This window comes from Microtus oregoni, unplaced genomic scaffold (assembly GCF_018167655.1).
Source record: "Microtus oregoni isolate MIOR12 unplaced genomic scaffold, Mior012 000043F_ref0000047, whole genome shotgun sequence".
In the NCBI taxonomy this organism is placed as follows: domain Eukaryota; kingdom Metazoa; phylum Chordata; class Mammalia; order Rodentia; family Cricetidae; genus Microtus; species Microtus oregoni.
Genome location: NW_024543210.1, coordinates 4,764,791 through 4,791,070, shown reverse-complemented (window position 1 = coordinate 4,791,070; position 26,280 = coordinate 4,764,791). Strand labels below are relative to the sequence as shown.

Here is a 26,280-nt window from a genome sequence, read left to right as displayed (position 1 = left end):
TCTGGGGGCCTTTTCACAAATGATTTCTTTGTATTTTAGGATCATTCCCTGATACTTGGTCAACTGGACCCTTGTCACTCAGATCTTGGTGCAAATGCCATTGTCTTAATCACCTATTCTCTGTTCCTTGCCCCCCCCCACACACACACACACTTGAAACATTCCCTGGCTTATCATCCATTTATCATCTGGACTTTAACATTAGAATGAAATCACTAGATGGTGGTGCTTATGTAATTCTAGGGATTAAGGCAGACAGATTTTGAGTTTGAGGCCTGGGTTACCTAGGGAGATCCTGACCCCCCCCCCCCCCCAAAAAAAAGCAAAAAACTACTACAATTCACTGATTTGTTTGTTGACCATCTAAAATGTTGTTTAGCACCAAGAGCCCTTCAAGTGTTGGGTGTGCGTGTCCATGTATATGCATGTGCGTGGAGCCTAGAGTTCGATGCTAGGTGTCTTCCTCATTAGTATTTCCATCCAGCCTTATTTTTTGAGACAATCTATCCCAGAATCTGGAGTTTACTAATTTATCTAGACTGGTGAGCAGCAAGCCTTAGGGATCTTTCTGTTGCACCTTCCCCTTGCTGGGATTGCAGGCATGCACCCCTATGTCTATACCAGCATGCCTGGCTTTGTATGTTGATGCTGAGAATCTAAATTCAGGCCCTTTTGACTTGTGCCATAGCACTTTATAGACTGAGCCTTGGCTCCAGTACCTTTTTCAAGCATTTATTAAGTGAATACAAACAAAAATCTCTGGGAGAGTAACTGTTGTGGATGGGAATGCAAAAATTCTGCACTTTGAGTAGTAGTGAATTTTAAGATGTAACTATGTTTGCTTTTAGTAGAACATTTTCTTTTGGTAGCTTAAATAGATTTCCTCAAAATAGAGATATGAAATGGCTTTACTTTACATTTTTAAAGTTTATTATCACTGAAGTCCAGTTGAATTGTGTAATGTGGAATAGAATTTAATTTACAATGTTGTAGTCATACATTCTCTGTCAATTTAAGAAAGGTCTGATTTTTAAAATTTTTTAGAAAAAAATTAATTCATCTAGAATTCTAGGATATTGGGTGATTTCAAGACATTATTAACCAAAGATTTCCTATCTGTGCCTAACTGTTCTACTTTCTGAAAGTTCAGATAGGACTTAAACACAAGGATCACAGCTAGTGACCTCTCACTTTTAAAATGGAGAAGTTTGGGGATAGTGGCCCAAAACTGCAAAGGATTTTTTAAAAGCTCTATTCATATAGCAGATGTGCCTTTTTTTTTAAGGTTGTGTGTTGATCAGGGTTACTACTGCTGTGATGAAACCCATGATAATGCAACTTACAAAAGAAAGCATTTAACTGAGGCCTTGCTTACAATTTCAGAGGGTTAGTTCATTATCATCATGACAGGAAACATGACTCTGAGAGCTTACATCTGATCTGTAAGTTGTAGGCAAAGAGAAAGCAGGACTAGGCCTGGCATAGACTTTCAGAAGTTCAGCCCCAGTGACATACTTCCTCCAACAAGGCCACACCTCTTAATCCTTCCCAAATAGTTCCTCCAACTTCAGAACAAGCAATTCAAATATATGAGCCTATGGGAGCCATTTTCATTGAAACTACCATAGGTTATATGTATATTTCTTGGGATAAGCTATAATAATCTGGTGAGTTCTGGAGCTGCCTCCTCAGATCTTACCAGCCAGCTCTGTCAGACCTGTACATTGTGTAGTTAGAGGCCTAGGGCCTGCACTAGACCAAGTTACTTAACATAAGACAATACGTGAAGGGTTTTTGTTTTGTTTTATTATTTATTTTCATAGTAAAATTTGAGTTTTAGCTGATTTGGTCAGGAAGGAGATTTGGTAAGCTTTTGACACATATGTACTAAAATGAGCCTCCATCAATTGTGGTTACTGTGTGCCCTGCATTTCATCATCTTCACAGCATCCTCACAAAGTATATGCTGTCTTCCCCACTGTAGTGTGTGGAGCTTGACTTACTTAGCCTTTAAGAATAAGCCTTCTGTTCCTGATTTGGACCTTGAGATTTCTGTCCGGTGCTCCAATGTGGGTCTCTGTCTTCTGGCTTTGTGGGAGCCTAGGCAGTTTGGATGCTCACTTTACTAGACCTGGATGGAGGTGGGGGTTCCTTGGACTTCCCACAGGGCAGGGAACCCTAATTGCTCTTTGGGCTGACGAGGGAGGGGGACTTGATTGGGGGAGGGGGAGGGAAATGGGAGGCAGTGGCGGGGAAGAGACAGAAATCTTTAATAAATAAATAAATTAAAAAAAAAAAGAAATTTACTGGTTAGCCCACATGGCCACACACACACACACAAAAAGAATAAACCTTGAGGTTTTTCAGTAGAGAGCAATACACTAGGATTCAGAACTCCTTCTTACTGTAACCACTGTGGAGGAAGGGAAAGGCATTTTGATTAGGGACCAAGGAGAGCTGGAAGTGGAGGTGCATGAAATGTGGAACCAAGTCGATGAGTTCATCATGTGAAACATCCAGGTTGGCAGGTGTGAGAGGCAGACGAGTCCAGGACAGTGAGGCGCTGGAGGCTGAGACTTTTCAAGGAAAGGCACTGCAGCGTGGTGCAAAAGGACGGGGGAGGGAGGGTAGAAGCGCCGGGTATTAATTAGAACTAAATGAGACTCGAAAGAAGCAGGCATCTGAGGACACTCCCAAGTGCTCCCTACTCATTGGAAACACCCCGGGTTGGACCATGATTTGGAAGTAGTATTTTTAGACATGACTCTGACTTCCATTTATGTCTTCTGTTTCGTCTCTCCACGGAGAGTAGTGAACGTTCATTTCCGTAAATGTCAGGACTGCTTTCTTGTTTTACTTGATTGGCACATCAGACTGTTCATGTGCTCAGTGCTTATTTTGTTTCACGTATATCATGGCTGTGTGCCCACAACCTAAAAATGTGAAAGGGAAAACAGTTGCCAAGTAAAACTGGTAGGACAACAGAATTTAAAAGATTCCTCTTGGTCTCTTGTTGTGAGATTGAGCACCACAGATCAGAAATTTGCTTTCTTGGAAAACTGGTCATTTGACAGAAGAAAACATGTTGCTTCCAAAACTCAGGTGTTCATGTTACTCTAAGGTCACTTGCTTAAAATATTCTGATTTAGCTTTTGAAAATTGTCAGGGACATGGAAACATTTGTGCTAATGTTTGTGTTGTACATAGCATCCCAAATTTCTTTCTTTCTTTCTTTATTTTGAGAAGTCCTAGTCTGCCAGTGATTGGGGGACTAGTGCTCTGCCACAGTTGCAGGGACTGACTGCGGAGACCATTGTAGGACTATGACACTGAAAAAAGAGAGAAAGAGAGACAGAGAGAGAGAGAGAGAGAGAGAGAGAGAGAGAGAGAGAGAGAATGGGTTAATCAGGGCAGCTGTGGTGGTCTATGAGCACCAGCACTGACAGCATCTGCCAGAGAATAGGTGTCTTCCAAGGATGTGTTTGGGTGGTGATGGCATCTCACAGCAGGACTCTAGACTCCTCCACTTTCTGCAAGAGCCTTTCTATTTTATATAAGGTATTTGTTTTGTTCAGGATTGCATGGAAGTACTAACTTAAAAAATAAGTACCTGAAAAATTAACATGTAGTTATTCCTTCCTAGTACATACAGAGACTAAGTCCCAAAGCAGGAATATGTGTTTTCTGCACCTCTTTGATAGATGCCTCCATTTGTGTTATTTAACATTTTATGGCCACAGAAATAGTCTTTAGCCCTATTCCAGAGAAAATTGGAGCTGTTAGAAGTCTTGGCTGTTCACTTCAGTTACTATTCCTTACACTTAAAGAGAACCATGTGGTCAAGGATTTGCCTGGTCTGAGAGGTAGACTCCTCTTCCCATTGGTCCCAAAATCTTTTAAACTCAGGTTTCTACCTGTTTTCTTCCTGAGTATATCTGAGCAGTTTAAGCCTTCGGAGGTCTCTTGCCTTGCCTTAAATCTGGTAATCATGGGCGGTGGTGGCGCACGCCTTTAATCCCAGCACTTGGGAGACAGAGGCAGGTGGATCTTGACAGCCTGGTCTATAGGATGAGTTCCAGGACAGGTTCCAAAGCTACAGAGAAACCCTATCTTGAAAAAACAACAACAACAACAAAAATATGGTATTTATAACATTCAGCTCAACTATATAAGATAGTATAAACAGATAGATCATAATGTCCCAGCCCTGCAATGCTATTTTACTTTCTGCACTGTTTTGACTAAATACAGACCTGCCAAGAGGCAACTTAAAGAAGGAATTTATTTTGCCTCATGGTCTGTCATGGCAAAAAAGCAATAAAGAGCAGGCATTTCTATGATAGTAGGAGCATGTATCTGGGGCTCCATCTTAGTAGAACAAGAACCAGTGATGGAAAAAGAAGCAGAGCCAGGTTGTAAGTCTCAGGGCCCATCCTCAACAGCCATTCTCTCCAATGAAGCCCTACCTCTAAAGGCTCTGCATCCCCCCAGAACAGTGCTACCTACCATCTTGGGATCAAGCATTCAAACCCAAGCCTATGAGGACAGTTCACATCCAAACCATAGCACACCTTTCTTAGAGCCACTAGCAGCCCACCATCTATTGAATAAATTCTTTTCTTGAGGTAGTTTGAACTAGATGATTCATTGGTATTAAGGCACCAGTAGAGCATGTTAGAGTTAGACAAACCAGTGTCTGAGCCATTGTTCGTCCACTTATAGCTATGTGATATTGAAAACATACTTAACTAAATCGGGCTTTGCCTTTTTATTGTTATTTGGAGGATCCTGGACGTGATGTCTAAGATGTACTTGCTTGTAGGATTTGATTTCTTATCATTTTTTTTTCTTCGGGACAGGGTTTCTCTGTAGCTTTAGAGCCTGTCCTGGAACTAGCTCTTGTAGACCAGGCTGGCCGGCTAGCTAGTTTTTTAGCGTTTATTTGTACCAACTCTTGCCAGGACTTTAGGGCATAGTTCAGAAAGATATAATCAGCCCCCCACCAGTGAGTTATTGGTGGAAAACAGCTACAGGGTGTAGAAGCTCTCCATCCACCCGTCCTTACACATGGATAGACTTGTTATTATTTCCTAAGTAAAACAGCAATTATTTATATAGGCCTTATGTTATTGTTACATAGTATTAGATATTATATGCTAATAATGAGTTAAAGCATATGGAATGTATATAGATATATGCAAATACTGTATAGCATTTTACATTAGTGACTTGAACATGTGTGGATTTAACTATTCAGAGACCCAATATCCCACAGTTCTCAAGAGATAAATAAATGCATCTCCCTTGACCAAGACAGGGTTTTTCTGAGACTCACTTTGTAAACCATGCCGGCATTGAACTTGGAGATCTGCCTGCCTCTGCCCTGAGTGCTGGGATTAAAGTGTGTACCACCATCCCCAGCTTGAAGGTGGTTTCTTTATGAAGAGTCCCCAGTAATCATCTGTACAATGAGAAAGTATCTTGGGAGACGGTAAAGATTGTACAGACCATCTATTTAGTGTTGTATGCTCTATAAGCACTTAGACTCATGCCTTGTTGGCATGTGAGAGAGATGTACAAGCTGTGTACATGTTACTACAGCTTTACCTGTGGGGTTTCTAGCTTGCCATCAGTTAGCATTAACAAGTAGGGATTCTGGGATTTTAAAGCCAGGCTGTTTGATGACTTGGAATGTCCTATGTCTGCTACACTGTGATTCTGTCAAAAAGCTGTTGTCACCAGAAGGTCACACTCAGAGGGTTGTGAGGAATACTGGGGACAGTGTTCCAGATCAGCTTGGTTGGTGGTGGTGTGATTCAGGGAAGGGACTCAGAACCCTAGATTTCCCTTACTCATCTGTCTGTTCCATGCATCTGGTCATTGTATTTCCTGAAGAGTTCTGGGCTCTTTCTCTATGAGACAGAGATAGTCACATGAAGAGCTTCACCTCAACCCAGAGCACCTTTGGGACTGTGAATACTGGATCACTCTTCTCCCAGACCAGAGACAGGTACAGGCCAAAGGAGGGTCTTTCAGTGACCCCCTTTTGAGTACCCTTTTTTGTCAGTGCTATCCTAGGTGCTAGGAATTCAGAGCTGTGAACACCCATGCTGTGTCAGGAGTGGCATGTCAGATGCTGTAATGCCACACAGTCCACGGCAGAGAAACCATGAGCTGTCCTAGATAGTCAGAAGAAACAAGTACCTCTGCAACCACAGGACAGCAGATTGCATACCTGGCTTGGCTAGGACCACCCAAGAAAGGAGGAACCATAAATGTCTGACTGAATTTGGTGTTTGTTTTGGTTTTTTGAGATAAGGTTTCTTTGTATAGCCTTGACTGTCCTGGACTTGCTCTGTAGACCAGGCTGGCCTCTACCTACCAAGCACTGGGATTAAAGGCGTGTGCCACCATTGCCCAGATGGTGTTTGTGAAGTTTTAGTTGAAGAAACAATACCTCATAATCCAGGGTTTTTGCTTAGTCTTGTGGGCACAGGGTTAAAATAAGGTGGCATCAAAATCCTATTTGGAGAGTACTCTGGCAGACTTTCAGAGTAGAATGGGAAAGGACGTCCAGTTACTGATGTGAGAGATACAGAAATGCTGAAGGCCAGAGCTCAGGTAATAGTTGTAAAAAGGGTCAGCCTCCAGAACTTTCCTGAAATGGAATTCCAGTTAGTAACTGATTTTATTTGTGAAAAGGTTGAGTGACTCAAAGTTGTTATTTGAGATTTTTTTTCTCCCTTATTTTATAAAAATTTGCAATCCAAATGCTGAAGATTTTCCTTCGTGGCAGGTTTCAGGAGGCAGCCTCAGTACACTTGCCAAATCTTGCCAGCCTGAGCTTTACAAACGGGTAAACATTTCTCTTTCTTTTTGGCTGACATCTCATTTCCTTTCTCTTCTATTCTGAAATTATTACAGCCATTTTTGTACTTCAAGGAACTGACATTATTCTCCCAGTAAATGAATAATCAAATAAAGGAGACCACTAATTATGGTGGCCCTCCAGGGTCATTTTAGGTATGGCATGGTGGTGAGTGTGAACTTTGATTGTGGCACTGGAGCAGCATGTGCACCTGTGCTAGTTTGTCAGTAGGGCAGCACATTAGATTCAGAACAATCGTTCCATTCTCTGGCTGTCCTTGAAAGGTAGCCTGGTCATCACTTATCTGATGCTCCTTTCTAACATGGGTCACGTCTGATCTTTGTAGCAGCAGCAGCCTTCGGAAGATGAGGTCATTAGGCAGATCACAATAGAGGAGGTCTCATTCTCATTGCAAAAACCGCACCCCACCATACACAATTCTTGGAGGTGGAATGTGTTACGTGATTTACCCAGGATCCTAGGCGCACCCTGGGTTTGACTTATTTCTCTAGACTAATCCAGTTCCCAGCCTGAAGTCTAAGCATTCACTGCATTAATCAGACTTGCTGGAATGATCACATGGTTTTCTAGCTGCCTCCCCTGTTAGCTGCCGCTTGTCAGCAGCTGGCGGAGCTGGAGGCTGCAGGCCCCTGTCTGCAGAGAGCCTTTTACTTCAGAATATTAGGGGGTGTGGAAACCTCATTTCTTCTTTCCTTCACTTTGCACCATCTGACTGACTAAATGGTTGTCCTCCGTACCAAAAAGGCTGTCATACAATCCAAGGAAATTGCCTCTGACTAGGTCATGTTTGCATTTGAAGAATTCAGGTATGTTTTGGGTTTTCTCTCAGTCTGATGCTGGGTTTTTGTTCTCTCTAGGTTTTTGCTGTGTAATGACTGCTTAGGCTCTGGCTGGTTCTACACACAAAAAGGGATTCATTCTTGTCTACATTTGGTGCGGTTTTATCAAGGTGGTGAGGTTCAGGGATGTTTACTGCATGGAAGTGCAGCATGGATAATTGGTTTGATCTTGTGTAAATTTGTGGAGGATCCCACCTTGTGCATCCTGCAAGCTGTTCTTGCTGGTATAGAGTTATGAATACAGAATAGCAACTGTGTGTCCAGAATGAGTCTTTTGCTATCTTTTGTTTTCTTCCTTTGTCAAACTCATGCAGTCTAATGCTGCTTTACAAAAAAGAGAACCGTAGCGGCTACGGTGAAAAATTCTGCAAAGGGATCTGCATGACTGGCTTGGATTTGGCTCTGGTTTCCTGTTATTAAAGCGGCAGCTAGGCTGCTTTCTGGGATATGCTTGACAACGTTTAACTGGGTGCTTCTTTCCGGGGCTCTTCCGCTGTTGTCATCATCAGTGTTTCAGATTAGATCCTTTGTGACTTCTTCCTTCTGCTCCTCCATCTCTTCCCGAGGAAGCTATCCCTGGGTCTGAATGTAGGAAGGGATGTGCCAACAGAGATAGTGTCTACGAAATGAGAATAAAGGAGGCAGAACAGAGGCGTTCAGATCTTTCTCTGCCCTTTTCTATGGACAAGTATATATATGGGTCTGTGCCTGACAGCTCCTTCTTTTTGCCAGTGGAATTCCTATGTGGCTTAGAACTGGGCGTAAATACCACATTGACTGGCAGAGAGGGTGATTGTGCGGCACCTCAGCTTTTCTTTGACAGGCCTTTTTTTTTTTTTTTTGTTCCTTCTGAATGTTACTGCAATAGACATTGAACCTGTAAGAGAAGAGCCAGCCAACCCAGAGAGCAGATGGGAGATTATGAGATTTCTACATACATAGAAAAGTAAGCTGCAAAGAGTTGTCTCCACCCTTTGCTCTAAACTTGATGCCTTGGGTTCCAGAAGTTATCCTTTGTTTCAGAGCATGTGTCTGCATTATTCTGAATGGAGTGGACGTGTGGTAAGGAAAGCCTTTCCATGTGGCAACAGCCCTGATGATACGAGACCTGTGCCCTTTCAGAGTGACCATGCTCAGTGCTTTAGAATAGCTTCCTTAGGGAACTATTTATGTAGTGTCTGGTGTGATGCAGTAGATGCACACTTAAGGGTTCTGGTCTTGTTTTCAAGATTAGCCTTACTATCTAGGAGTCACTTAAGCTCTGGTCTAGTAAGATGAGTCAGCATGTAAAGGTGCTTACAGCTATGACTGAGTCAGAGTTTGAATCCTTTCACATGGTGGAAGGTGATAACTGACTCCTACAAGTTGTCTTTTGATCTCCACACACATGTGCACATGTAAATAAATGTAATAACATTTTTAAGAGCTATAGAAGTTCTATAAATTGTAGAAATGAGAGTGGACCTTACTGGTTCATATATTTGGACGCATGGTCTCCTGTTGGCCCCACATTAGGAAGTGTGGCTTTGTTGGAAGAGGCGTGCCATTGGGGGTGGGCTTTGAGGTTTCAAAAGCCTACTCCATTCTCTTAATTAATGCCATTCTATTAGCTCTCTCTTTCTCTCTTCCTCATTGTTGTGTCTCAAGATGTAAGTTCTCAGCTACTGCTTCAGTGCCATGCTTTTCTGCTGCCATGATTCCCACCATGATGATGGTCATAGATTTACTGTCTGAAACTGTAAGCCCCCAATAAACTTTTTCTTTTTTCTTTTTTTTTTAAATTATTTCTATTTATTTATTTATTATGTATACAATATTCTGTCTGTGTGTATGCCTGAAGGCCAGAAGAGGGCGCCAGACCTCTTTACAGATGGTTGTGAGCCATCATGTGGTTGCTGGGAATTGAACTCAGGACCTTTGGAAGAGCAGGCAATGCTCTTAACCACTGAGCCATCTCTCCAGCCCAACTTTTTCTTTTTTTAATAGCTTTGGTCATAGTGTCTTATCACAGCAACAGGAAAATAACTAAGATAGCTGTGGTAATGTAAAGCTCAGATTTTGTTGTTAGCATTTTTTCTGAATGGAGTCAGCCTTTAATGCCTCTTTGAGCAGAGTTTAGAGTTTTGATTTGTGGTTAAGGAGGAAGGAGCAACAAAGTTGTTCTCACTGTGATAGACTCTGACCCCAAAGCCAAGAAAGACTTGGTGAAAGGGGGTTAAAGTCTTCTACTCGGATTAACTGAGAAAATGGCATTACGGGAAGTAGACTAGAAATGGGAGTTTGTTATTTCCTGCTTCAGGATTCTGCCCAAATTGTCAGCAAAGAATCTTGATAGATACAGTTGCACACTACTTTAGTACCGTACAGACAGATGACATTCTTTAGTCCAGGAGCTTGTGTACCTGAGAGCCAGATTATGGTGGTGGGATGCCCTTGGAACTAGAGAGGAGTATGGCACCCTAGTTTTAATAACTTCCTGGGTAATTTTGGTACTACAGGTTTCGGGACCAGACTTTCAGATCCATTGAGTTAGGAAAAGCAGACAGATCCAGAGATGAGAAATTTAAGGCAAAGGCAGCGAGGGAGCACAGAAGACATCAGGAGCAGAGAAGCAGTTCAAGTTCAGCCCTTCCTTAGCATCTACATTTTGATGGTTCCAGAACTCCCCTTAGGACACCGAATATGAAATGAAGGATTATGTGCAATTTACTTAAGTTTCTCACCCTGAATGCTGTAAATCACCTTTAGGTTACTAATGGTGCCAAATACATGTAAATGTTGTTTATGTTGCTATACTATAATGCCAAGAAACCAGCCTGTTCATGGTTTGTACAGATACAGACTCTTCCACATCTTTTCTTCTCTTTCTTTTTCTCTTTTCTCTATTTTTCTTTCCTCCTTTTTGTTTGTTTTTGAGGCAGGGTCTCACTGAGCCCAGGTTGACCTCAAACTTACTATATAGCCAAGATGATCTTGAACTCTGATGTTCCTGCCTGTCTCTCAGTTTCTTAGATTGTAGCCTTGTGCCGCCACACCCAGCTTCCTATATCTTTGGCGTGAGCTTGGTTGAATCCTTAGACAACTCGCTATACAAGTGGTGCTTAAGAGGCTCAACTATGGCCAGGTCAGTTTGATACACAGCCCCTCCTCTGTAGAGGTCTTGATGAACAGTGGTTTATAATCCTGCTACTGCTGCATATTACCTCCATGGGCCTAGCAAGTCTCTAGATCTTTCTTTGTGTCAACTTTCTCATCTGGACAATGGGATGGCCATTCTTACCAGAAAAATCTCTGCTGTTGTCAGTATGAAATGGGATAATATAATTTACAAATTATATCAGTCATTTCTACATGAAGATGAAGGGAGAAGAGGACACTGAGGGCACAATGACCATTTTCATCTCAAAAAAGGAATCTAATTTTGATAGAAAATGTTTGCATGCCATCACTCTTTATTGAGAGCTTTGGTGAATCCTGTCTTTCTTAAATGTTCTTTCCTTGGTTCTTAACACTGCTTGACATATAGGAGAGCTGTACTTAGCAATCAACACATTTTAGTTAACCAGGATTCTGAGAGGAATAAAAGCAAGCAAGCCATGTGGTTAACTCAGTGCCCTCCTGAGATTTATGCTGTGGTGTATGCTGGACCAGAAGAGCATTCTGAACAGCTGGTAGCTGACTTGACAGTGCTAAGAAGTGTCTCAGCCCAACACCAATGTGCGGGAGCACATAAGGAATTTACTGCTGCTTGCACCCTACACCCAGAGATACAAGATCCTAAAAGCTGGAGAAGTGACTGGCATTTCTCAAGGGTTATAGAATTTTTTCCCACCATGGAACTATAACACCAGGCATGCTGCTGTAGCTTGCTGTTGTGGTAAACTTGGGTCATTTGAATTTGGCCCTTTTAATTTTGATTTTCAATGATACTAGAGTGTTTTTTACTTCAAAAAACGTTTTAGAGATCTAAGGAGATAGTTTAGCCAGTAAAGTGCTTGCTGAACACTAATGGACCTGGGTTTGAATACCCCAGAACTGTGGAAACCCAAGTGTGGTAGCACACACCTGTAATCCTGGTGTTCCTACAGACAATAGGACCTGGATACAGGGGCATTTCCACAAGCTTCACAGACCTCTGTTTCTTAGAACCCTTAGTATACGTGGTGATTCTGATTTATTTCCAGAAGGTACCCTGTACACCAGTTCCAAGGTGTAAAACCCTGTTGGAATGTGTCAGTCATGTGGGGACTTACTATTTTGAGTCTGTTTTGGTTCTGTTTCATAGAATGATTGAGGTTCAAACTCCAACCGACTTCTTTTTCTTTATTCTAACTTAAATCTGGTCTTGGGAAATGTTATAGTTTTTTTTTCCTGGCCTTGTATTGGAATGTTGACATGGGCCAAAAGGAGTAGGCTCAGAAAAGACATGAAGTTTGTAAGCCTGAAGCACCCATGCAAATGTCAAGAGCCAGAGTTTGGTCCTTTCCATTTCAGGACTGCTGTCATGTGGTGAGTGGACCAGTACTTAAGTGGTTGGCTGCACAGTGCTGAGGAATTACATCTCAGGTGAGGTTAAGGGAAAGGAAAGAGGAAAAAACGTCAACAGATGCTGCCAGTCACTTCTTACATGATAATCTCAACCCATTTAGGACCTTATCATTGAAGACAAAGTCTGGACACATCTGCTTGCTTGGCATCAGTGTGGGAAGTTTGATAAGTACTTCACATTTAGCACTGCTAACAGCTCTTCTACTCTTTCTCAAACCTGTTCTTTCTGTAGTCACCCCAGTCCAGCCAGTGCCCACTCCTTTTCCTTATTCTTCCATCTCATCTTGTCAGCTCTCTCTCAGAATGTACCCAGCCATTCTTATTGCTAGTCTAGACTGCATTGCAGCCTTGTCTTTCAGGCTTCCTGCCTTGTTCCTGTAGTCGTACCCATTTTTCCTTTTGAAATTTAAACTCAAGTCATGTCACTGTGGTACTCTAACCTCGCTGAATGGGAGAGCCCTGACTCCCATGATGCCCTGCATGTTTTGGTCAGCATGTCTTGATAGTGTCCACATTTCACCTCCAACACTCCAACGGCCTTTGCCACTCCAACCACACCAGCCATACCAGCATTGTGGTGTTTATATTGCCCCTCTCCTCCCTGAAGATGCTACCTACACTCTATCTTCTCTCTAGGCCTGCACTCAAGTGTTACCTGGAATCTCTTTTAAAAGCCTCCACTGTGGGCCCTCCCCTTCTTTCTCCTTCGCCTTATTGTCCTTTAACAACATCTGTATATTCTAGATGTTGATTTTATATGTCAGCTATTTCCCTAGTGCTCTTGTATGTCATAGTTTCTAGTAAGTGTGTTAATGAATGAAGGAAATGAGAATAGAATTTGTGAAAGGTTAGGTAATTTGCATGAAGTTACCCAACAGTTAGAGGGATGTCTGGTCAGTTTCATGTTTTGTCTGTCTGCAGTAACATCTTGTGAATCCACCTTAGCAATGAACAAAACCCCAGAGACTCTTCTGGGATCCCAGGATATGTCATGGTGCCTGTCACATATTCCAGAGTTGTGAAAAGGGATAGGGCAGAGGAAGAACAGAGGATCCCCTAGATAGAGTGAGTAATTGACTCTTTCTGCTTCCAACAGGCTTTTATGCCTCCATCTCTGTACAGTGACTGGGGCAAAGTGGTCATGCCATGATTGATTTTTGTAGACTTGTCTATACAGAAGCATGAGTGCTTCAAGTCAAGGGGTTATCTCAACACTTGTCACCACCACTCCTTTGGAGATATTCCTTATCTGCTGGCAGGATTTGAATTAGGCCACAGGTCCTGTGAGGCTTACTCTTTGATTTCCTAGAGCCTTTTCAGGTTCATAACCACGTGGGTCTTTAGAGGTGACAGTAGGAGAGCACCTGGTTGGAGGAAATCAGCACAGAATGGGAAGTTAAGAGTGAAGACATGGACTGGGAACAAGAAGCACAGTTGATCTTCACTGATGCCACAGTTTTGTTAGTGTCTGACAAGCCACAAGCAAAACAAACAAGTTAGCTGCCAGGATGCCAAAGCAGAACATACCAGTCTGCCTCCACATTACAGTTAATGGTGAATCAACTCAACCGAGGCAGGGCTGTGGGTTTGCCACCCAGAGACTGACATCCAGTGCTTTCAGGAGAAACAGATGTTGTGGCTGTGAGAAGTCATTCTCACCTTGCTACCTGTCTTTTTAAATCAAGCTTTGGGGCGGGGGGGATTCATGTGTAGAAGGACTCGTGTGTGATGAAGCGTTGCTATGCTTGCATTCTGTATTTGGGATGTTAATGATGTGCTTAGCTGGCTCAGATGCTGCTGGTAGTGGCCCACTCCTTGCTTAAGGTGTTGTAGTCTCTTATGTTAAGAACAAAATAACTGAGGGGACAGAACAAAACCCATTACCTGAATAAGTGAGGTAATGTGACCTGAGTCCCAGCACATTCTAACACACCACGGCGGAGCCTTGTGGCTCTTGGCAGTGACTTAGGAGAGTGTAGAAGTTTGATCCTGTTGCATAGGATCTACAAACTCTGGGAGTAGCTTTTTGGAGGTGGGAAGTTAGGGGTCTTTCTGCTCTTACAGTTAACATTCATTCACCTGACATTTCCTGAAAAGCTACCAAATAGAAGCCATAGTTGAAAATGGAAAATATGTCTTCCAGAACTTATGTCCTCAAGAGCTGCTGAACACAACATGTCAAAAGCTTGGGATGAGGAAGCCAAGGGTGAGAATACCATCTTGGAAATCTGAACTGGAGGAGAATGGCAACCCTCGAGGAGGAGGTATCTCCTGGAGTGAACCCCTGGACCAGTAGCATGAGTTGTGGGGTTGGTGGGTAGAATTCTGAGAACTGTTGGTAGAGTGTAGGAGCTTACTGTGGGAAGCAGAGGAAGGAGCTGGGTGCAGTGTGTGCTCCCTCCCCCGCCATGTTTTGGCCAAGAAAACCCAAGGACAGACTTATATTTTGATGTGTGACCATGTCTGTGGTGATTTCGCTGTGTCCTGCAGAGGGCACCCTTTACCCCAAGGAAGTGATGTAAGTTCTTTGTGCTCTAATTTCCCTGTCTTTAAATGTGACAATTACCTGCTACAAGAATTATTGTGCTTAAATGAGACTTCTCATAGAAAGCATCTATGAAAGTGCCTGGAATTTCAAAGACACTTTAATAAATGAATAAATCTGCATTTACTGAAAGCAGGGCATTTCGTCAGATCCTTTTCTTGACTTTGAATTTTACTGGAGAGAGGAAAAAGGCCAACATATTGTAAAGACAGTATTTCCCATCTCTTCCTACCCACTGAGAGTTGAGACTTAAAATGCTAAAAATCAGCCCCTAGAAGATGATCCTGTTTGCAACTGAAGCATTTATAACAAAGTGAAATAAACATGGTGTGATTAATCAGGGAAGAGCTGGGATCTTTGCTTGGCTAGCATATAGACTCCCTTGTCACTGCTGTTGACAAATGAATTGTGTTTTCTGGCTAAGGTAATTTGACCAGAGACCAGCACCAAGTGTCAACCTTCCCTGAGCCCCTGTATCGGCTCTTATGTCCAGAGCTTGATAATAAACAAATGCACCAGACAGTAGTATGTGCATTCTGTTCCACTGAAAGGAGAGCAAGCCAAAGTAAGACTTCAGTGATGAGAACGTGCCAGCAAAATGGGTTGTTATAGCTTTAATAAGGTGTATATGGGTCTTAAAAGGAGTTATAGAAGAACTTTAAAGAGTGACTTTAACTCGAGAATCTTTGTACAGGTTTAAGATTGGGGTGGGGTAAGTGGGAAAGATTACAATCAAATATGGCCACTCCTCAAACCCCTTAAGAGACAGGAAAATTACTGCAAGTTTGAGGCCAACCTGGTCTATAGCAAGTTCTGAGCCAACAATAGACACTTAGTAAAACTCTATCTCAAAACACAACAGCATTGTACTCAGTGGAATGCCTTTCCCTGGAGAGAGGACACGTTCGCAGATAAATACACCTCAGAACAGTCTCAGCACCGGGAGATAAGGACTCAGTATCTTTACATTCTGTTCCCCTTTGTCTTCAAATGTGGGTACAATGGCTGCAGTGGATTAAGTTCTTGTCAACCTTTCCAAACTTCTGGACTGGGACATCTGTGAGGATCAGATTCCTGGTGTGAACAATGTGTGGGTCAGCTTATTCTTACCCATGACTGAAAAGTTAAAGGCAGCTTCCTTCAAAGACAGGCAAGAATGGAGTGAATGGTCCTCCTGTTTTGGGGACAGTCCTTCCCAACATATAATTCAGAACTCTGTTCATTGCTGGTACAGCTTCTCATTTTCTACACATAAAGCCCTTTGTGGTCTTTCTGCCCTTTCTCTTGAAGCTCAACTTGCAGAAGTTTAGCTTCTGTGCTCCACAAAACTGCTTGAGCATCAGGCTCGATGGTGTACACTTAGAGTTCCATCCCTGGGGAGACTGAGGCAGGATAACAAGCTTGAGGCAAGCCTGGCCTACTGGACTACACAGGCAAGCCCATCTTAGAGGCTGGGGGTAGGAGATCTGCTTTGGCTGTGGGTCTGTGTGTGCTGCCTTGCTCCCTGTCAAAACCCTTGTTTTTCTATTGATGACATCCCTCTAAATCCTCTTCCTTGGATGCTTTTCCAACCTCTGTGTTCCATGTTCTCTTCTTTTCTGAATTCCTATATAACACTTAAGAGATCTAATCCATAATCTACTATTTAATGTTTCTTAACTAGGCAGAAGGTGACCAGAAGATGGGAACAACACTTCTTATGCTTGCATCCCAGCACACTTAACAGAGCTGGGTAGTCTTGGCTTCCCAGTACTTGCTGTGTTCCTGTTTTTCTTTTTAAATTTTCTGTCACATTTGAATCATCGTTGCAGACCAGAATGAAAACTGACAAGAAAGGGGACAGGTACTGCCATTTGGATGTCTCATTTTTAACATGAAAGTCTTTGAGGAGTTTGATAAAGCCATTGAACTTAATAAAAGCAAGATCTGTTTGTTGTAGTTGAGCAGAATTTATCCAAGTAACAAGAGCAGGAAGTGTGTGATAGGTTTTCACAGTTCTAGGAATCGACAAAATGTTTGAGTTGTAAAAATTCATGTGGCCTTTAAAAGTCCTTATTTGTTTATTCTGACTTTTTGAGACAGGGTCCCAGTAGCCCAGACTGATCTTGAACTCTCATGTAGCCAAGGCTAGCCTTGAAATCCTGATCCTCCTGCCTGCACTCCTGAATACTGGGATCACAGGTGTGCACACCACTCTCAACTGAAAGCCCTTATATATTTAAACATAGTTCCTGATTCTCCTATATTCAAACAGAATAACAGTGCAGGTGTGCACGAGCTAGTTATTGTGTCTGATCTTCACTGTAGTCTATGAGTAGAAAGCAGGGATTCTGGTGTTTGGGTACATTGTGACCATTTTACCTCCCAGGTACCTAAAGTTCGGAGAACTTAGGTTACATCTCAGACTCTCACTGGGTACTGCTAGTGCTAGAATTTGAATCTTTATAAATACACGCACTTTGTCTTCAAAAGAACCTAGTGAGGAAGCTGCTGTTACTGTCACACTCATTTTATGAAAGAACTGAGGCATACCCTGGTTAGATGGCTCGTCCTGCATCAGATAGCTGCTGTTTGAACACAGGAACACTTGATTCTGGGAGCTCTGCTTTGGCTGCTGTACTCTGGCCTTTCTGGAGGCTTTGGGGGAAAGAGTTCTGGTGGTCATGTTGAAAGGAACTGTAAATCCCAGTCCACTGGAAAAAGACAATATGCAGTATCAGGAAGGCTCTGAGAAGATCTACTAAGGGTAGACACTTTGCTTTCTGAATTTCCCACTTGTCCTCAGAAGGAATCTCTTGCTTAACAATTTGGAATTTATGCTCAAGTACTGCTGTAGTAAAAAGAGAATCCTGGCATGGAACATAAAAGAATGTTTAGGAGAGAGAAAAAAATACATAAGTCAAAATGCCTAACTGGAAGGAGTCTAAAGTGTGTAATATCAAATATCCCATTGGAATGTGGGTTCAGAGTTGTAGTTTATATAATTTGGGGAAAATCACTTATTCTTTTACTGATGTGTATGCATCATTTAGATTATATATCCAAAAATGCTTTGTAAACAGAAAAGCTCAAGATCTTTTTCAAAATTGTCATTTTCCAAGCTCGCATTGTCATAATAGCTAGGACCTCCAGCTCTTAGAAGGACTAGAGTTTGAGACTTGGGATACAATTTAGTAGGAAAGCACTTGCCTAACAATGAGCCCCTGGGGGGCTGTTGAATGGAAAAATAGTGAATTCTTTCTACCTCTCTAGGTTCCCTATCTGGCATGTTAGAGCTGAAATTTTTTTTAATTTTTATTTTTATTGAGCTCTACATTTTTCTCTGCTCCCCTCCCTACCTCTCCCCTCCCCTTCAACCCTCTCTCAAGGTCCCCATGCTCCCAATTTACTCAGGAGATCTTGTCTTTTTTACTTCCCATGTAGATTAGATCTATGTATGTCTCTCTCAGGGTCCTCATTGTTGTCTAGGTTCTCTGGGATTGTGATTTAAACATAGAGCTGAAATTTTTTAAATAAAACTTTCTTGTGAATTCCTTTCTTCCTTCCTTCCTTCCTTCCTTCCGTCCTTCCTTCCTTCCTTCCTTCCTTCCTTCAAGACAGGTCTCTATTGAGCTGCTCTGGATGTGGCTGCTATTTGTGTAGATTGCGTAGACCAAGCTGGCTTTGAACTCAACGAAATCTATCTACTTGCATCTGACTCCCAAGCACAGGGATTAAAGGTGCTTGTTACCATACCTAGTTTGAATTAGTTTCTAGCTTGTGTTGCTTGGTTTTGTTTTGGGGGAGTTTAATGGAGTTCAACCAGAGGTCATGTTTTTCTCCATCACTTTATTATACTCCCCTTTGGATCTCTAAGTGAGTTCACTTTTTGTTTTTCTGACATATCTCTGGCAGAAAGTGTTTCTTTGGATAATTCCAAAATGCTAATTTATTTATTCACTTATTTATTTATGCTTGTTTGTTTTGTTTAGTTTTGTTTTGTTGAGACAGGGTTTCTCTGTGTAGCTTGGGTGACTGTCCTGGAACTAGCTCTTGTAGACCAAGCTGGCCTCGAGCTCACGGAGATCCACCTGCCTCTGCCTCCTGAGTGCTGGGATTAAAGGCATGTGCCACTATCACCTGGCTCCAAAATGTTAAATTTCATTCACTAGTGTATTGGGCTTTTTTCAAATCTTCATTTTTTTTTATTCTGCTCACTCCCTCAAATGTGGCCATCTGTTTTTTGTTTTGTTTTGTTTTTTGCTATTTTTAAAGGAATTTCTAGTATGTCGTCCTGTTGATGTAATCACTCTAAATGTCTCTATGATAAAGTCTGGCTCGTGTGAAGGACTATCAGGGATGGAAAGCCTGCTGCTCCTTTGCATGCCAGAGCAGTTTCTACTGGCAGGGAGGGAGGTGGGAGTGTTTTTACTCTTGGTTACTAGACCCTTTATCCTGCACATGACCAATGATGTGAGTTTAAGGTCATTCCAATACATGAAGTATTGCACAAAAGATACTTTTTAAAAAGTACTGAAATAAGCTTTGCCTCATCTGTTTGTCTGTTAGGACAGTGTTTTTTCTATACAGCTGCTCCAGCAGCTGTTTGGAGAGGAGAAACTTGGTGGTAAGGACCTAGTGTCCTCTGTCCTTTGTGATCCAGGCTTGTCCTCTTGCTCCTGGGAATCTGAGATTTTAACCCCACTCTGTGGCATTAGTATGGACCAAATTGTGTTCCTTCAAATTAACAAGCTGAAGCTCTAGTCCCAGTTGAACTTACTGTATTTAGGCCTTTAAGAAGATAAGGTTAGAGGCTGGAAAGATGACTCAGCAGTTAAGAGCACAGGCTGCTCTCTCAGAAGACCCCAGGTTCAATTCCCAGTACCCACATGGCAGCTCACAGCTGTCTGTAACTCCAGTTCTAGAGGATCTGACACCCTCATATAGACATCATGTAAGCAAAACACCAATGCACCTTTAAAAAAATAAGGTTAATTGTTGTAGTAGGGATGGAGCCCTAGTCCAATATGACTAGAGTCCTGTGAGAAGAGGAGGGCAGCAGAACACTCATGAACAGAGAAGAGAGAAGGCGACTGCCTATCTGCCTGGAAGAGTGGAGTACAGAGAAAGTTGCCTTGTTGTGATGTGAGGCTGCTCCCACACCGTGGCTGCAAAGTGCAGCCACAGTATAAATAGCTACAGATCAGGGATTGTCACTCAGGCCAAGAAAGACTTTGCTAGCAGTGGCCCTCACTCTGCTCGAGGCCTGGCTTCCCGTCCTGCTCCTCCAGGCAGAGGTTAGTCTCCTTCTCTCATACTCAAGAGCACTCTGTCCCAACCTGTTTCTGTGCTTACCATGCCTTCTGTCAGCCCCCACTTTTAAATGAGGAGCTGCTGTTAGGAGCTTGTCATGAATCCTGGACTGGAATGAGTGCAGCATATGTGTCAACTCCCCAGGGTGGTTTCCTGGGAAGCACTGGCAGGGTGAAGGAGCAAGAACAGATTACGTTTTGAGAACAGCACTGAGTTTTCACTTCCTTGAAGTAGAATGTCAAGGTCTCCTGAGGGACTTGGGGGAAGTACTGGGTACAGTTTCCCAGGCATGGTCCTCATTCAGAGTTAGATGTTAGTGATATAGAAGAATATACCTTCTGTTGACTCAGCCAAGATCTGTATTTTAAAAAATACTATTTAATTAACTCTATACCTAGTGAGTTAGAAGTTGATGGCAGTTGAGAAAACAAACCTTCCAAGGGCCAGAACTTGACCACGGTTGGTAGGCTAGTAGTAGACCAGGACTAGAACTTTCTTTTGGTTCCACTGTGGTGGTAGGTTCTTCCTTTGGCCTCCATCCTGACAGACATGACAGCGAGAAGAAGCATCAGTAATCAGTTCTGTCATTTTTTTTTTCCTTAAAAAAACAAAACAAAAAAACCTCTATCCTGGCCACACAGTAGGTTTGAGGTAAAAAGAAAAACTTAAAATCTTAAAAAGTTACCATAACTGCTAAGCCTGGACAAACCAAATGCACCAGATTTGAGGCCACCTGTTCCTGTTCCATGTGGGCAGGACTTGCAGCCAAAGAGCAGAAGCTATGGCCTGAGCTGGCAGGTGAGGTGGACCTCCACCTCTTCTCATTCTTTGTATCATAGAATCTTTGCTGCCGGGGCTCTCGGTCCCAAACAATATTGCTGTCATAACCTGATAAGCAAGACTGACCCTGCTTCCACTGTGTTTGTTCCTTGGCTAATTTATTTGGGGGACCTGCCCAAACCTGCCTGCTGGCAGGATCTCACTATGTTGCCCAGGCTGGCCTAGAGCTCCAAATCCACTGCTTCAGCCTCCTCAGCGCTGAAATGGCAAGTACCACAAAGGGAGGAAGAGTTTATTTCAGCTGATAATACCTTGGGATATAGTCCATCCCAGGGAGGAAGTCATGGCAATAGGTGCTAAGAGCTGCTGGTCACATTGTATGCAGTTAGGAAGCAGAGAATGAGAATGTTTTTACTCAGCTAGTTTCTTTTTCTTATTCAAAGTCTAGGAACTCAGCCCAGGGAAGGGTGCTGCCCACATCCAGAATGTCTCCCACTAGAGGCTTGTCTTCTAGGTGATTCTAGATTTGTCAAGTTGATAACATTAACCATCACAAGATCTGACCAATTTTCTTTTTAATTAACTAGTTTGTTTCTCTTATTTATTTATTCATTTGGTGGGGGAGTAAGCTATGGCATATGTGCAAGTTAGAGGACAGTGTAGTGAAGTCAGTTCTCTCCTTTCACCATATGGTTCCCAAAGATCAAACTTGGATCATCAAGCTTGGTGGCAAGTGTCTTTACTGGTGGAACCATCTCACCACCCCAAGATGATTTTGTTAAATGCAAAATGATAAACTGCTAACAATATTAAAACTCAAATAGAATAACATTAAGTCTTCAGACACCCTTACACTCTCAACAGAGGCCAAGGTTGGGCAGGAAATTGTCTGTAATAGTCTAAGGTGCATCTCAGGATCCTGTATGTCCTAGGAATCCCTCCCCCACCCTGTGTGTTGGGGGTGGGGGTGGGGAGGTGTTTTGCTCTAAAGAGAAGATATTTTGACCTCATTAGAAGTTAGGTGGCAGGCCTGGGTTATTGGCTTCTTAAGGATTGTCTTCTGGGTATACTCTTAAATGTACTCTACCTCTCCCAATGCAGATGGACTCTTCAGAAGTTCTCAGGGCATGGAACCAATTTCTGCAGAGCAAAATGTTGGAAAGAAAATAGAGACATTATTCAGGCCACCAAATAAGCATGAGACTCAAAAGGAAAAGAGGACAACATTAGGAAGAACATTAGAGCTTTTAAGAGTTTAGCCATGGGACTGGCTACTCTGTAGGAATTAAACATGGCTCCTCATATACTTCCTCAGTTTCAGATCCTCCAGCTTTTCTGGTATGGTAGAGTTTCGTTATTTTCTTAAAATAGAACTTTAAATCAAGTGGATACAGGAGCTAGGTTTCCTCAAATGATGTGTAAACCACAGGCAAAAAAAAAAAAAAGCTCTGTTGAATGTCTGAGTAAACTGCCTAGTGAGGCCCAGCCCCTTCAGTGCTAAGGAGCTTGCTGCTCTGCACTTCCTGTCCTCTCTGCTGTGCAGCCATGTCCTCAATCTGCTGCTGGTCTTCATGGGTCTTGGCCCCTGGACAACCTTGGCAAACAACTCAGTGCACAGTGTGTTACTAGTGCTCTGCTGCTTACTACAAATCCTTAACAGCTCCTTCTCTTTTTTTCCTCTCTATTGTGAACTTTAGTTATCATCTCCTTCTCTTTTGAGCTCTTCCTTCTTCAGATCTGGTGTTTGGTTCCTCTTCTGACTCGGGTCTTCTTCCTGTGGGCTCACAGCAGCCTCAGGTGCTCTACATTCATCCTGCTCTGGTCTATGTTAGAGCTTGTTCTATTTGTCATGGCTTTCTCTGTTTTTCTTCAAGAAATGGCTCCTACTACTCTGCTCCTTAGAAAGCTGTTGTCTGGGAAGAACATAAGATCTTCCATAGGCCTCCTGGCCCTTTCTCATTCTTGTTCAGCACTTCATTGCTTCACTGCATGTGTGTTCAGTCTCTTTGGACCACAAATAGCCTCAAGAGCTTTCAATGCAAATAATGCTGTAGGCGTGAAAGAACAGATGAAATAGTGGGCATAATAATCCATCATGTGTAGCACCATAAATCCATGGTGCTTTGGCAGCATTTTATTTCTCTCCAGTACAGCAGAGCATACATGTAGAAATAATTACATTGTGGTCGGTGTGCCTGATTGTCATTAATAGAGAGGCCTCTTCTGGTGTCCCTTTACCTCCATGCCTAAGGGAAAATCAGCATTAAAAGACTGAAGTTCTGGAGCCAGTGGGATGGCTCACCAGATTAAGACTCTTGTCAACAAGCCTGACAACCTGAGTTCAGCCCTTAAGGTCTGTTTGGAGGTTGGGGAGGATTCTTTTACTTCCGTCCCAACTCCTACGTACAAGGTTATGCTTTCCCATTAGCAGTCTTGAGACTGAGCTTCCATGCAGATTGGATGCTCATAGAGGATTTGAATGTTCCTGTATACTTCAGAGAATAGTTTGGAAATGAACAACATAATGTGTCTGGAGAAATTTTGTGAACTAGAGGGTGGTATAAATATAACAGAGGGCAGAAGTTGTAGGGGGTAGGTCAGTGGTATAAACAATGGTTTGGTGTCCTCTACTAACTGCCTGAAAGGCAGGAACAACTCTGAGCTTCAGCTTTTCTACTAATAGAAATGAAATAATGATGAAAATTGTAAAGATGCTGACATATAGAAGGTGCTTTAGCGAAGAGGTTCTCATCAGGCGTTTATCATGGATATCACACTATTAGGTTTGGGTTCTGGGTAGTTCCCAAATGGGTTTTGCAATAGACATTTGTAAATGTATTTTTGGCCAACTGTTTTATGTGTATGCCAAACTTAGAACTCCTATTTGAAAGCTTTGCCTTTGATTTACAGAATAAAAGATTTCAAGATGGGGTTTCATCCGTAAATCACTGGTGGAAAACAGACTAGTGTAATCAGTGTCTTCCTTAGAACACACAAGCCACAGATGGGGCCACATGCAGAATGGAAATAACTAATAGCATCATTAACAAAAATTAAAAAATCAAGTTAATTGTAATAGTGTGTATTTAAGCTTTGTGCCCAAAATATTATGATTTGAACATGTGACCAGCATGAAAATTATTGGTAAGCTATACTATATTACTTTCATGCAAGTTTGGTATGTATTTGTACCTGTGTCACTTTTCAGTTCAAAGTGGCCACATTTCAAGGGATCATGCTCACCTGTGACTTGAGACTGATCCCTGGTAGGCTGAGACTTAGAGAGTGACTAAGACAGAGATTCCTTAGTACATTAATGCACACAACAAAGGGGTTTAGAAGTGCTGGGCAAGCCATGTCTAGTTTTGGTGGCAAACCTTGCTGTGTGTTAGGTTCACCAGATGCGTGCTGTGCCAGTGTGTACTACAGCGATGGGAATACTGTGGATTTACCCCCTCTGGCCAGGGTGAGAAGGCTGCAGCAGAGCTTCAACAAGTTCACATGCTCACTCTCATTTCCTTTCTTTCAAAATATTTTTAATTTTAATTCAAATATAATTACATCATTTCTCTCTTCCCCTTTCTCCCTTCAGCTCCCCTCATCCCCTCCCCCACATTCATGGCTTTTTTTCTTTATTATTGTTATACATGTATGCATACACTTGCTCCAAAGTTTGCTCCTTCTGATAGGAAGGACTTCTTTGGAAGGTCAGGAGTCACTGACAAATTAATGTTGGTTATGAACCCAGGCCCATGAAAAAAAAATCACATTCTTAAAGCTGAAACATTGCATTAATTGGATTTTATGGCTCTGAAGCAAGCTCCTGTTCTTTAACAGGGTAAAGCAAGTGTGTAGAATATGTACCCTAGGCATCATCTAAGTTTGTGATGTTTACAGGAAATATTAGTGTGAGTGATTGGCCTGGCATGTTTTTGGTTGTAGAGTGAGCGCACCCAGCAGTAATGTTTTAATTGGCAGTCACCACCCCAACTATTAAACGAGTTAAAAGAGCCCTTCCCAGTTACATTTGCTTTGTGGTATAACATTGGTTTCTGGCTCTGTCATATGGAAGAATAAGGACAGGTGATGAAACAGGCCCAGGGCAGCAAGGTGAAGAGGCTGCCAAGAGTCTCACAGGGCATGGGCCTGGAGCCAAGTCCTCTGGCTTCAATATCACCATGCTTCCAGACAGCTTCCTCTACAAGCACCCCAAGACCTTTGTTGCTCAATTTGCTGGTGGTTTAATGAAGCAGATCACATCAGGCTGTGCTCACAGAAACTTCTCCTTGGGTGTGGTGGATCAAGAGTAGGGAAGCAGGGAATCACCCAGGCATGGCAGGAAGGGTTTCCTAGACAACCTGATTGCTGGGGAGCAATGGGAGTTCCCTATGTGTTCTCCTGATTGTAGGGGTCTCAGAGAAGTTTCTCTGAGTCAGTTTGGCAGGAGCATGGTTGACAGGGTTTCCTGGTAGTTAGTGTTAAGAAGAAAGACAAATGGGCACAGAATCTCAGATGTGCAGTTGGTGAAAGAAGTCAGTCTGAAAGGCTGCACACAGTGATCCCAGCTGTTTAGTGTTAGGAATTTTCCTAACGCAAGCTCTCTGTCGATGCAAAAATCCCAATCAAGCCAAATCACAACAAACCAAATTAAAAAATATCCAGCTTTAATGGGATTCCTGCTCTCTCAGGTGGCCCCGAGGGGTAACCGGGAAGCCGCTAATGCTGGGGGAGGACTACGAGGGAACTTTCACAAGGGTGGGATGGAAGGTAGGGGTAATAGCAGTTTAAATAGACTGGGGGAGTGGTCAAGATTTTGGCAGGCTGTCTTGACCCTCCTCCGGGGAGGGGTCAAGGCTTGGTGGGCACAGGGATGGGGCCTCCAAAGATGGAGGCCAGAGACCAGGACTTACATTTAGCATTCTGGAAAACTACAGAAATTAAGTCAATAGCTGTCAAGAAATGGGTAGAAGGAACAAGTCCTGAGAATGCAGTCTTTTAAAAAAAATTTAAGTTCATAGCAGTATTGAGAGGGCGGTAGATATTTCCCATACTCCCTACCCCCATATTTGCATATCCTCCATTATAAACATCCCCCAGTGATCAGTAAATGCACATATATACTTTCTAGCCACCGGATTCTGTCATTTATTTTTGATATTGTATACCCAAGTGTCTGTGGATTTGGACAAAGATACAGTGATATGTATTCATCATTATAAAATGAATAGGCTATGCCTGTTATGGGGACAGTAATACATGGGAAATCTCTGCCTTCTTCTCCATTTTGCTATGTGTCTAAAATTCTTTTTCTTTTTTTAAAGTCTCTTTTTAAAAAGGGGGTACTGAGAAGATGGTTCAGCAGTTAAGAAGGCTTACGGCTCTTGCAG

At 42.6% G+C, this 26,280-nt stretch overlaps 1 protein-coding gene across 6 annotated transcripts in view; it reads left to right on the top strand.

Annotated features, from left to right (window-relative positions):
• Evl (Enah/Vasp-like) overlaps positions 1–26,280 on the top strand; it is a 148,781-nt gene that overhangs the window by 38,814 nt on the left and 83,687 nt on the right. Inside the window, exon 1 of one of the 6 annotated variants that reach the window (XM_041633080.1) lies at positions 7,372–7,695. The exons of 1 other annotated variant lie outside the window; for it this stretch is intronic. In XM_041633080.1, the coding sequence (XP_041489014.1) occupies positions 7,673–7,695 (23 nt within the window). In that variant the 5' untranslated portion in view covers positions 7,372–7,672. Of the gene's footprint in view, positions 1–7,371; positions 7,696–14,420; positions 14,541–26,280 lie in introns of those variants that run through there. 4 more of the 6 variants (XM_041633077.1, XM_041633083.1, XM_041633082.1 and 1 more) reach the window with 4 other exon arrangements.